General features: G+C 33.1%; 1 protein-coding gene across 1 annotated transcript in view; it reads right to left on the bottom strand.

Moving 5' to 3' along the window:
* LOC101889994 (voltage-dependent calcium channel type A subunit alpha-1) overlaps positions 1–13,221 on the bottom strand; it is a 206,278-nt gene that overhangs the window by 151,164 nt on the left and 41,893 nt on the right. Inside the window, exons 4-8 of the mRNA XM_059120872.1 lie at positions 11,377–11,477; positions 10,894–11,049; positions 10,471–10,691; positions 4,081–4,184; positions 3,744–3,859 (exon numbers count right to left, since the gene is read on the bottom strand). Coding sequence (XP_058976855.1) covers positions 3,744–3,859; positions 4,081–4,184; positions 10,471–10,691; positions 10,894–11,049; positions 11,377–11,477 — 698 coding nt within the window. The remainder of the gene's footprint in view (positions 1–3,743; positions 3,860–4,080; positions 4,185–10,470; positions 10,692–10,893; positions 11,050–11,376; positions 11,478–13,221) is intronic.

A 13,221-nucleotide genomic window follows, 5' to 3' on the forward strand; every position in this document is an offset into this window, starting at 1 on the left:
AAGGAGAATATGTAACACCATCACAAAACGTATAAACATCATTGCATCATTTACCATTCATCATCAATCAAAATTGCATTTCGCTCAACATATATAAGTATGTATGTATGTATGTTTACAATAATTTCATCAGACAAACGTATTTTGCAGCTGGTATAACACACTATAAACTAAACATTAAGAGCATACACACTATAACATACTAGGTGATTGTCGATTACACTCGAGGGCAAAAGTGTTGGCGTTTGGGTTTTTGGAATCGGTTCAGGTCAATGTCGATGATGGAAAATATGTACAATAAAATTAAAGTCCTGCGGGGCCGAACATGTGATACCCTACAACACTATAATATGTTGGAAGACTCTTATGTCCAAATTCAATTTGGAAGATTTCAATTTTGAAATAGTATCATAGAGCCTTGCCCTTATTTACGCACTTCGCTGTGTTGATATGTATTCGAAATAAATTCACAATAGTCGTGGTCCAGTTTACTGCTATATATAATTTAATGGTCATCCAAAATGCTGGGCTTTTCCCTGTACCTAACTTCCTCTTCAGAGCGACTGAAAAATCACGAAAATCCTTTTTTTTTGGTTCATTTCAACCTCTAAATATGCATCTTTATAACAGTAGGCTTTAATTCTGACACTAACGCTACCCCCATGCAACCCGTAAGGATCGGACGATAATTGCGGCATATATATATTACCTTCAACAAAACTTTAGAAAATGCACAATTCACAATTATAAGTCAAATTTAAAATATCGCATGCGACAAAACAATATGACAATAATTAAAAAAATGTAAAAAAAAAATTCACTTTTTTATTGACATATTTTTGCGCAATTTTCATAGACGTTATCCTTTTCTGGCAAGAAGCCATTCCGAAGGGATGAGACTTGTGAAAACCAGTCCCGGTTCTTGACTTATAAACGTTCTAAAGAGCATCCAATTCTTTGATTTATGAGATTGTATATAATTTGCTATATATGCGATACCTTGGATATGAGCATCGCTGTAACGGTCAGAACTGACATTTTCGTGTATATGTGATTTCGTCAGGATAAAACAAAAATCGCGGTTTACTGGAAATTTTCGTATTTTCTTACATAAAATCTATGGTCTGTTTTTCCAGCTAAATATGGACCGATGACCATCAAAATTGGTAAGCTTTGGCCCAGCCCTAAACTCTAACTCCATGCAAAATTCCGCGTCGAATGGTCTATAAATGTAGCCAACAGCAAAACCAAGATTTTTTCTGTTTTTGGTCCATTTCAAACCCTAAATATTTTGAGATAACCTCCAAAAACAATAGAGTTCTATTCTGACTTTAACCCTGCCTCCATTTTCAATTTCGTGAAGATCGGGCCATAATTGCGACCTGTAGAGTGATTACAAATCAACATGGACAGACGGTCTGGATGGACGAATATACATAGCAATATCGACTCAGCTCGGCGAGATAGAAAGATCTATACATACTTTCCTATGTGGAAAACCAATATTTAGAGGTGTTAAATAATTTTTGGCCAAATCAATCATAGTGCTGTAAGGTATAAAAAGTATTTGTCCACAACGAACCCTATATATTAGTCTGTATAAGCCTTCCCCCATTTTGAGTTCTTTGCTCAACATTTTTTTATATATTCTATATGAAAAAATCTTTTGTGTCTCGGACCATCGCTCGTTACCGCGAAACTGGTAGCGTAGCTCGGCGTCATGGAAGTATACGGGAGAAAACAGCAACATGAGCAGAAATGGTTCGAAAAGTAAAGAAGCGACTTGATCGAAACTCGCGTCGCAGTGGCCGAAAAATATTGAAAAACGAGCTCGGGTTAAAACCATTGAAATTTCAAGAAGTGCAAGAACTTACATCGCAACATAAAGAAAATAGACCCAAAAGAGCTAGTGTTGCTTCACTTGGCCGAAAGTAATGAACTGCCGAATTTTGTAAACAAACAAAACGAACGTGTTTACTTGCCAAAGATGCCAACTGAAAATGTGCACCTTCCGGTGGCCATCAGAACTCTAGCGCTGGCCATGGTGATGGTGTGGGCCGCCGTAACAGCCGATGGTAACTCTCCGCTCGTATTAATCGACAGTGGCATCAGAATAAATGCCGAATATTATCGCGAACATATTCTGGAGGGTGTATTAAAACCTTGAGCGCCCAAACATTTTGGCCCCAGACCTATGGACATTCCAACAGGACTCAGCACCATCGCACTCAGCACGCGCCACCCTAGAATGGTTACAAAATGGGGTGCCTCGATTCATTTTCAGCGCACAATGTCCACCAAAATCTCCGGATTCTAATCCGCTGGATTATTGTGTCTGGAATATTTTGAAATGCAAGGTTGGCACTAAAAAATACCAAAGTGTCGATCAGCTCAAGCAAGCTCTTCGCCGGGAATGGGCCAAAATACCGCAGGACAACATTAAGGCAGCGTGTGACGTGCCAAAGGTGATCAATTCGAACAAATCTAAACTTTTTCTATAATTTGATGCTATTTTTTGCTTTCATTCAATAAAATTGAAAAAAAAAAATTAAAGGTTATAGCGTTTGCCTTTGTTGCAGTTTTTTTATCTCTCCCTGTCATACGTTTATTAACATTTTCAAGACTATAAGCTTTGTGTAATTCGAGAGATATATTCGAATATATCCAAACTTACATCTGAGAATTATATCCCTCTATAGTTAAATTATTTTAAAATGAACAAAATATTTTTTTTGTTTTGCATTGGACCATTAGAACATAACTTCCACACAGAGAGTACCACATCGAAATAGCTCATTAAGATCTCTCTCTCTCTCTCTCTCTCTTTGAGTGAAATCCATTGTAGGATATTCAGAGTTGATTTTGATTGAATTCTAAGAGTGAATTGATATATCAGTACAATTACTCTCCTACATCCCCTACAGTACATATAATTTGTGCCAGATTTTCTTCAAATTTCGCAAATCCCAATATCTCTGGAAATATTAGGCAAGTGAGAGATCGAACACTTTCATTCAATTTTTTTCTTATTTTTCATTTCATTTAATTCTTTTAAATTCGAAATCTGAGTTTTGCTTAATTTCAAAGGTTAAATCCCAGAAAAAAATGATTGGCCTAACTAAAATTTTAATTTAAAATAAAATCCAAACAAACCCCTTATTCTATAGTCCACATTAACATTTTAGGTTTTTATTATTATTATTATTATTATTATTTATTTATTTTTCTTTTTTTTTTTTTGAATATGAGTACCTACAAAAATTCCATCCTTTTATCAAAGACATCGCTGATTCCAGAAACCAACACAGAACAAATTTGTATCAAGTGTAATCATTTTGTTTCACAAAAAGGGGTTGACTATCTATTTTTGGAAGGGCGGGGGCCGGGAAAGTATCTGTTTGGATGGTGGCAGGTGGGGGTCGTAAAATAACATTCGGTTTTATTTATAGAAGTGTGTTTTATTTTTGTTTTTTTTTTGGTTGATTTTGCTAGAGACACATGTATCTTGCTGTTGTTGTTGTAGTAGTAGTTGTTGCTGTTACATTTCAAAAGGGTGGAGAGGGGTTGATGAAAAACTGCTGGAGGGACATTAGCTTTAATAATTTTGGTAACTGTTGTAGCTTTGATTACTAATCAACCGAATATTTTGTATGGCGTATGGGTTTTTTTTGTATCTGTTTTTTTTTTTTGTTTTTTGGGTTTTGGGTTTTGCTTTAATTTGGCATAGAATTATTTATATAAACCTGCTTCTGTTATCCAATCAAGGTATGAGACCATGGCCGTTTGAAACATGGTTTTAAAACGACATTTCTGAAATTCCATGCGACGTTCGACGCGATTACGTTCATTGGAAAATTCACTTGAAAATAAATTGGCAATTGAAAAGAAATTCAATAGAAAATATTATTTTTGTTTTTTTTTTTTTTCTTAAAAAAATAAGGAAACAGAAAATATAAAACTCAAAAGCAAGGCATAAAAGTAACTTAAATAAATAAATTGAAATATAAATTAATATAATTAATAGTTTATATTTACATTGTAAAATCTTAAAAAAAATTATAAGTTTTGGCAATGACTTACCCGCTAAGAACACCAAGAACTAAGTTGAGCATAAAAAATGAGCCTATAACTATAAGAGGCACGAAATATATCCAATTAAATTGTGAACCTAAAGCATCGTTGGTCTGCAAAGAGATTTTTGAGGGAATGTGCAAAGAAATTGAAACGGAGAAGAAGAAGAAATTTAATTAATAATTATGGTTTAAGGTTTGAGTATCTTTGTGGGATTTCAGGTTTGAGGGAGAAATAAGCAATTTTTTTTATTTAATTTATTTTTTTTTTTAATAAAATTTAAATTCTCAAAATTGCTATATTTCTCATTTTATAAAAATAAAATTTTTAAATTAAAATTAATATCAACAAATTTTTGTTAATTTAGTTCTACATAAATACAATGGCAGTGATGATTTATTTTGTATATTTACATGAAACCCCAATTCAATTCATGGCTCAATGACATGCCGTTAAGTGTAAAAGCAATAACTCATAAAATCTGGCAAAATGTTGTGATCGACAACTGATGGGCAATTAGATAAAGGATTTAGGAAAATGAAACTGTGAATAATTGTGGTAAAAATTAATTTATTTATTTATCAAATTACTTGGCTCAATTGGTTATTGTGGGTCAAATTTTCGAACAGAAAACAGAAATCTATTTCAATTTTTAATATTTTTGAAAATTTTTAAAGCAAATACTTTTTTTCAACAAAAATTATTTGTGTGTGCGCTGAGTGTTTTTTGGAGATACGAAATGAGAAATTTAGTTTTTTCTTTGATTTAAGTTATTTTCGACTTGGGTCCAATAATTTACCAATTTCAGAATGATTTCAATCTCTAAAATAAATAACAACTCAAAATGATATATATCTCTTTAACAAACTACTAAATATATATTAAAAACTGGTTTTAAATTTAAAATTGACAAAGTTCTGACAGTGATGCATTTTGCAAACAAAAATGAATTGCTGGAAATTTGATTTGAAATTTTGTTTAATTTGTACCTAACGTAAAATATATGCAATAAAAAAAAGATCAAGACTGAATTTTTTATCTGAAGATCTAAATTTAAAATATCGAATTACTTCATATATAAATACGAATTACTTCTTCTAATTATTATATATTTGGGGACATGTGCGTGGCCACGGTTCGTGTTTTGTTTCACTGTCAAACCTCTTCGGCTTGGTCTATAATTTAGAAACCAACAGCGAATGAATTTTATAATCAAAATGCCTGTTCTGCTAAGAAAAAGTCTATCGCGAGGTTCTTTAGTCCCACTGAAGCGAATATTCCGGCAACTTTAACTACATTTCGAATCAAATTTGTAAATTTGGAATGAAGATCAGCCAAGAGCTACCAATGCATCCAAGAAAATAATTACAGTTTTTTTTTGAAATGTTTGGGTTGGTGGCATAAATGGGTTATCTTCCCTTCATCGAAGATGCTGGTAATCATAGCTCTCACAGACGTAGTAAAGCGTATTTTTATCCTGAGACAATTGCAGAATTGGGACAGTCAGGGCAAAACAGGCGACAAATAAACATCAATCGACGTGAGTAACTTATTTTAAATTAACCATGGATATCCTTTTTTGGAATACTTATTCAAGTCTATAAGTCTTGAATCCTTAAATCCCTTCAGTATCGTTAAAATCCCTGTATATCCTTGCATATCTTTCCCGATTACATATAAAGGTCTCTCACAGATGCAGCCTCTCATATCCTTGTCAATCCTGTTAGACTACTTGTTAAAATTTCTCACAGTCGTAGTCTATCGTATTCTTGTCGATCCTGCCAGAGACAATTGCAGAATTGGGACTGGCATTTCAAGGCAGCAACCCGTGAACTTCAATCGACTTTGAGTGACTAATTTAAAATTAACCCTTCCTTAGAGTACTTATCAAGTTCTTTAAGTCCTGAATCCTGAGAAGAATACTTGAGTCCCAGTAATCCTTAAAACTCCAGCGTATCCTTGTAGATCCTGCCAAAATACATATTAAGATCTCCCGCAGACGTATTTTAGCAAGATCCTGTCTGAGCACTTATTAAAGCCTCTGGCAGGCCTAGCCTAGCATATCCTGCCTGAGTATTTATTGAGGTCTCTTCCTATCCTTGTAGATCCTGTTTGAGTACTTCCATCCTTAGCTTTGCATATCCTATAGAATTGCTTAAGTTCTTATTAAGGTCTTTTGCAGCCATACCACTGCATATTCTTGTAGATACTGCCTGAGTAGTTATTATGATTTCGACAGACGTGGCTTCTTATATCCTTGTAGTTCTGGCTTCAATTCTTATAAATGTCTCCTCTTATTCTTGTAAGAATTTGCTTAAGTACTTTTATGATCTCTTTCATACCCTGTAGAACTGCTTTAGTACGTTTTAAGGTCTCTTGCTATTCTTGTAGACATTGCTGCAGTTTTTATTGAGGTCTCTCGAAGCCGTTACTTCGCATATCCGTTTAAGTCTGGTTCGAGTACTAGTTAAGGTCTCCTATATCCTTTAGATCTTCCTGAGCACTTATAAAGGTCTCTTACAGCTGTAATCTTAAATATATTTTGGTGGAATTACTCGAGTAATTATTAAGGGTTCTGACAGCTGTTGCTTTGCATATCCTTGCTGAAATGCTTGAGTACTTGTTAAGGATTCTTGCATCTGTAAACGCTCATATCCTCATAGTTATGGTTTGAGTACGAATTAGGACTCAAGGTCTCTCACATATAAATCCGTATGGTAGTGATGAATGAATCATTTTGAATCCTGAGAACTGCAGTATCTCGTTGTCCCGTGACACAAGTGCCTATCCAGATCTCGAGTGGAGGAACCTTTGTAAACCCAGCTAGAATAGCTTACATTTACGATGTCTTTCACTTTCTGTTTCAAACGGAAAATTTTCAGTTCGAACTTTTGAATCCTGACAAGTTACTCCAGCCTAAAGGCGAAAACCTGTCGTTACAACATTAATGAATCTACCCCGAAGGGGAATTGGGCCCGTTCCCAATTCGAGTTCGATACTATTTTTACATTTTTGTACATTTCGCATGGGAAAATTCGTTTTTTTAACAGTTGGGCGTCACAGTATAGCATTTCTGCGTAATTCTGTTGTAACATGTGTATCTTACTTAGGTTGGACGCCATATCTGAACAAATCGACCCACTTTATCTTGGTATCCTGTTCACAGAAGGTAAACCGTTCTCGAAAATAAACACTAGCTCTGATGGCCCCTTCAACTTCATACCATCAGATTAATGCCTTTGTAGATATTTTGACATTTGTTTCAGCGAAATTAAAACTGTAAACCTCATATCTTTCTGTTCGAAATCCATATGCGGTCGTTTTACAAAAAAAGTCATATTTTCTATTTTTCGGTTCCCTGGAATTACAAATTTCAAACAAAACATGTCAATGTTACATACAAATTTTGAATACATAAAAAATTAATACTTTTTTGAGATTTACGAAACCCATCAAGTTTCCTCCCCCTGCTCTCTTCTCGTCAACAAATCAGCTCGGAAGGGAATTAAATCAGAAAAATCCAAATTATTTTACCAATTAAATCCAATAACTATCACATTGCATTACCATTTGCAAAAATTTTGAACAAAATTCATTTTATGCCCTAGAAAATGCATCAGAGAGAACTTCGAGACATCATTCACTTATAGCAAAATTAAATTAAGTGAAGTATTTTATATAATTAAAATTATTTTTTACGTTAAAAATATATATAGAGCGCTACCGATATACGATAGGCAATTCTGTATTAGGTAAATTATTACACACTCATTGGGACTTAAATACATTACTCGTATGGACTCTTCTTTAAATATTTTTTAAACCCAACTCAGCTTACGAAGATTAAGATATGAACATACCGACATATGTACCTAATGATCCGGGTATTTATAAAAATAATTTGCACACAAGTTAAACAGGCGTTAATCAGATCATACGTACAAAAATATTCTCAGTTAGTATGGAAAGGAAAAAAAATCGATTAAGTTTGAATTGAGCTTTCTTTGTTGTTGTTGTCGATTTTACCACAATATTAACAATGAATTTGTTGAAAGAGAAATCTTAGTAGACGAAAGAGGCCTAGATTTCTTTACAGATTTATAAATTATTTTCCCTTTATATTTAGTTATTGCATATTTGAGATAGTGTTTGGCAGCGATACTGAAAAGTAGTTGGCGTAATTGCAAGAAATCGAAATAAATTTATAATAGATATAACAAATAAAGATTTTGTTCCAAGTTTTGGAAGGACAAAAGAAAAAAAAAGAAACAAATACGAAAATTAAAAACATGGCTTTTAAATACATGGCTTTTAAACATGGCTTAAGACCTATCATAGGGGTTTCAAGGAATTTCACATAGAGAAGTCTACGCGTTGAAAAACTATTGAAATTCTATTCGGATAAAATACTTCCTTGAGAGCTTTTACGGATGAAATATGACATAAAATACTTCTTTACCTCATAAAGAAAAAAACCTCGTCAAGCTTTTCAATGGGAGGCCTGGAAAAAAATAGTAAAAGTCTTCTTGTGTAATTCTTCTCCGAATTCCGATGATTATCTCGTAAAGAAGAGCTTTACTCTATATGATTAAATTTTACAGTTCTTCTGGGTATAGAAGTTCTAAAAAATTTTTTAAGACCCTTTAAATGCCTTCTTCCCATAGGAAATACTTAAAGAATTTGTATCCGATGGAAGATCTCATAAAGGCCTTTTACGGATATTAGATGTCGGAAAATATCTTTAAAATCTTCCTCTTATAGATCTTCTGGGTATAGGTGCCGTGAGAATTACTTCTCAGCATAGGCATAGAAGAGCTCTTCGGCAAAATACCCTTAAAGGCCTTTCTCCCATAGAAAATACCTATTTGGAAGATCTAGTAAAGGTCTTCTTCGGATATAAGATCTTGGAAAAATGTCCTTCTCCGATTAAAGGCCTCTTGAAAGTTTTCTATGTATTGAAAGTATAAAGTCTTAACCAACTAGAAAAATCGTAAATCATCGATAGAAAACCTTCTTCAGTTTGGACAAAAGTCTTCGCGGTTCTCAAAGTTCCTTTTCAGATGATAGGACTTTCAGACCTTCTTTGAATAAAAGGCCTTTCAAATGTCTTTTTCTGATTGGGTACATCTCGGAGAAGAAGACATCGCTCTGATCTTCTATGGAAAGAACCCCTTTTCGAGATCTCCGTCGGTAGAAGGGAGAGAGAGTAGAAAAAAAACCGTAGAAGTCTTCTTGTGATAAAAAATAAACTGCCTTAAGTCCATCATTGTATGGAGAACCTTTGAAGCTCTATTTTGAATGGAAAACTTTTCAGAAAAGAAGGCACCGCAATGGACTTTTCGACCTCTTCAACATCTTCATTGGATAGAAGACTTTACAAGGGTCTTTATCGGATAAAACACCTAATAAAAGTCTTCTGTTTATAGAAGACTCCTTAAAGTTCTACGTCGGAAAGAAGACCCCTCAAATGCCTTCTTCTGAGAGAATCGGATCATAGATTTGCTGGGTTTTGGGAGCGAAACTCTCCTCGAAGAGTAATCTCACTCTTCACTCCATTGAAAAAAAATTGAGTGGGATCTAAATTCGCTCGAAATCGTAGATTCATTCTTTTTCTTATTCGGGCGACATCGAAAAATGGGGTATGCTCGTGTAAAGAGTAAAACTCACAAGAGTTTTTAAGAGTTCTGCATAACTTTTCAATGTTTTACCCCGAAAGAAGGCCTTCTAAAACGGGACTTTAAAAGTCTTCTTCAGGGCGAAGAATTGTAAACGCTCATTTTAGCATAAAATGACTTTTCAAATGTATTTTCGGGATAGTATGCTTCTAAAATGTCGGATGGAAGATAGATAGAAGATAAAAGACACCCTGAAGAAAAAATTCGGAAGATTATCAATCTGAAGGTAATCACTTGGTGGTCTCTACAAAAAAGGACTTTCCAAAGTCTTTTATAAAAAAAAACATTTTAAAATTATAAACTTAAATAATAAAATATTTCTAGCAAACTACCAAATACTCTTCAGCTTTTAAGGCTGCCTTGAAAACATTTTTTCCTTAGCCTAAGCTTAAGCACAAGGAAATGTTCGAAATTAGGAACAGGAAAGCCATAGAAGCTTTTGTATGCATCAACCTTATTATTTTAGGAAAATGATTAAGAAAAGCTTTTCAGTATTAGCACGAAGTTTTGGTTTTCATATACTTATAAAAATATTCAGGTATAAAAATGGGATTTTCTTTCTAGCTTATATTACATTGAAGAAGTTACAAAGATAGCGAGTTACATTAGAGTATTGGAAAGAGAGAAATAGAGAAATACTTGGGAACTCTTTTGGTTTTTCTTTTTTTTTTTTTTTTGTATTTTTGGTTTTGATTTTGGAAATTGAATTTTAAATGTCATTTACCCAATACAGTATTGCTGTCCAGCCTTCCATAGTGATACATTGGAATACAGTCAACATGGCAAAACCGATATTGTCAAAACTAGTTATGCCAGAATTTGGTCCATCCCATTTTTCCAAACACATACTCGTCGTATAATTACATACATATGAACCACCTGATTTATCTGTGGCGTTATCCGTATTACACGGTGTTTCTGATTCACCTTCTTTTACAGGCTTATCTGGAAAAAAGAAATGAACACTTGTGAGATATTTTATGATTTGGTTTTTGGATCACACCGGAAGTGTATGATTTTGTTGTTTTTTTTTTTTTAGTTTAGAAACATGGCAAAAGGGGATTGAATCCTTTTGCCTTGTTTGTTATTTTTATTCTAAATGTGTGGTTAATATTTATTGTTGTTGTAGTTGTTGGACGATAAATACTTGGATCTTCTAAACTATAACAAGTCTTATGTAAAGCACCCGAATAGAACTCGAGTCCAATGATGGCAAATATAACGATCGCAAACAACACCAAGAGACCGATTTGCAGCAACGGTGCCATTGCTTTTATAATGGACTTTAAAACTACTTGTAAACCTGGAAATATTGAAAAATTGTTTCAAGAGAGAAAGAGAGAGAGACACAGATATTAAGGGGGAAGAGAGAAAAATATATTAGTATATGATCTTGACAGTAAAATTCATTTTGTTTAAACAATTATTGTAACTAAGGCTACTTTATGTTTTTTTCTAGACACTTTTTCACTAATAACAATTAAATTAAAACATTAATTTAAAAAATAATATTTATTTTATCGAAATAAAAAATTGCTACAACTTAAAAATATTATTTTTTTTGCTAATTTTTTATTAATTATTAAAAATATATATTTTGTTTTATACTAATGATTAATTAACTACTCACTAGGAATTCCAGAGACTAATTTTAAGGGCCTTAGCACACGTATGGCCCTAAGAGTTCTTAGATCTACTTCGGGCCCTAATTGTGGGAATTGTGTCATGAATCTGCTCATTTATGAAGCGGATTGGATTGGTTTTCAGATTTTCAGTTTGTTATGATGGTTTTGCAACATTGTTTTGTTTTTTAGCAATAGCAATTCAACAATTGGTCAATACGAATAATTTTTTGAATATTTTTTGAAATGAAAAGAGAAATTAAAAAAAAAGAAAAATATATGTTGTAGATATATGTATATAATTATTTATGATAAATATTACTATATGTTTCTAGCATCTAAAACTATGTTCAATCAAAATTAATGAAAATAATAATTTAAGTATTTTTATTTGGTTGTTAATTTTGAAAAATAATATTAATGGAAAACCAAATGGCAAAAAATTATTTTGTTTTTTTTTTTAATAAAAAAGCTACATTCAAAGCAAAACGACAAATCAAACAGAAAATCATAAGAAAACAGTAACAGAAAGGATTCAAGAAATTATAGAATAAAATTCCACACATTCCGCGTAAATAGAGACTCAAGCAGATGAAACTAAAATTGCATTTTGTATTTTTTTTTTTATTTCAAATTATAATAGTGATATTATTTCTCTATGTGTTTTGTAAAAATTGAAAGCACTCGGTATATTGGAACTAAAAACAAAAATATGTTTTCGGCTAAAAAAAATTATATTTAAAAATAAAAAATTAGTTATCACTAATTAGTGTATGGTATGGAAGAACTCAAAAAACAAAATCTATTTTAAAAATATTTGTTGTAATGGTACTGTAGAAGTAGCAAATTTTTTTGATTGGAAAACTAATAAAATTTATTTTTATTTTATATTTTTTTTAGCAGTATCTAAATACCGAGTTCTGCAGCTATCTATGTTTATAGCTCTTCCGCAACTAGAGTAAAAACTAAATATATTTCCTTATGTACTAATAACAATTTGAAACGTTTTTTTCCAGAAAAAAAGTTATTCGTGATGAAATTCAAGCGTGATAGTGTGATTTCTTTTTATTTGGTTGGGAAACCACAAGTGGCTGTCGTTAGAGCACTTCAGGAAGTCACGTCAAGGAAGTGGGCGGAAGAAAACAGCAACATCAGAATGGTTAGAAAGAATGGTTAAAAATGAGATTCCTCGCTTCATGTTCAGCGCACAATGACCACCAAAATCTCCGAATACCAATCCGTTGGACTATTGTGTCTGGAGTACTTTGGAAAACAAGGTTGGCCATAAAAAAATCCACAGTGTCGATCACCTCAAGCAAGCGCTTCGCCGGGAATGGGACAAAATACCGCAGAGCAACATTCGGGCAGCTTGTGACGGTTTCATTGGCCGTTTGAAGGCCATAAAGCTATAAATTTGAAGCTATTTCCGACATTTCTTGATTTAATGCAATAAAATTTTAAAAAAAATATGCTGTTTGACTTTGTTGCAGTTTTTTTATCTCACCCTGCATAGTTAGAAGAACTTCAAAAAGCTACATGTAGTCTTAATCAGCCACAGGTCTTTCCAAGTATCACCTAAGTAGCCAGAGGTTTTATATTGACGAAATGTCGTCTAAAGGTCTTATACACAAACTGAAGAACTTATGGGGGTTCTACGTGGGCTAAGGTAATTAGATTACCTAGTTCAGAAAAAAATCCTTCTAAAAGTCCTCTTTAGGTAGACCCTATGGATGGACGATATTCAACGTATCCTCTAAAGATAAAATGCCTTCGAGGGTATTCCAAAGATAGGAGAACTTCTGACGGATGCCTAGAGATAAAAGACCGAAGGCCATTTGAGAGTCCTCTATAGA

Source organism: Musca domestica, unplaced genomic scaffold (assembly GCF_030504385.1).
Source record: "Musca domestica strain aabys unplaced genomic scaffold, Musca_domestica.polishedcontigs.V.1.1 18, whole genome shotgun sequence".
NCBI lineage: Eukaryota > Metazoa > Arthropoda > Insecta > Diptera > Muscidae > Musca > Musca domestica.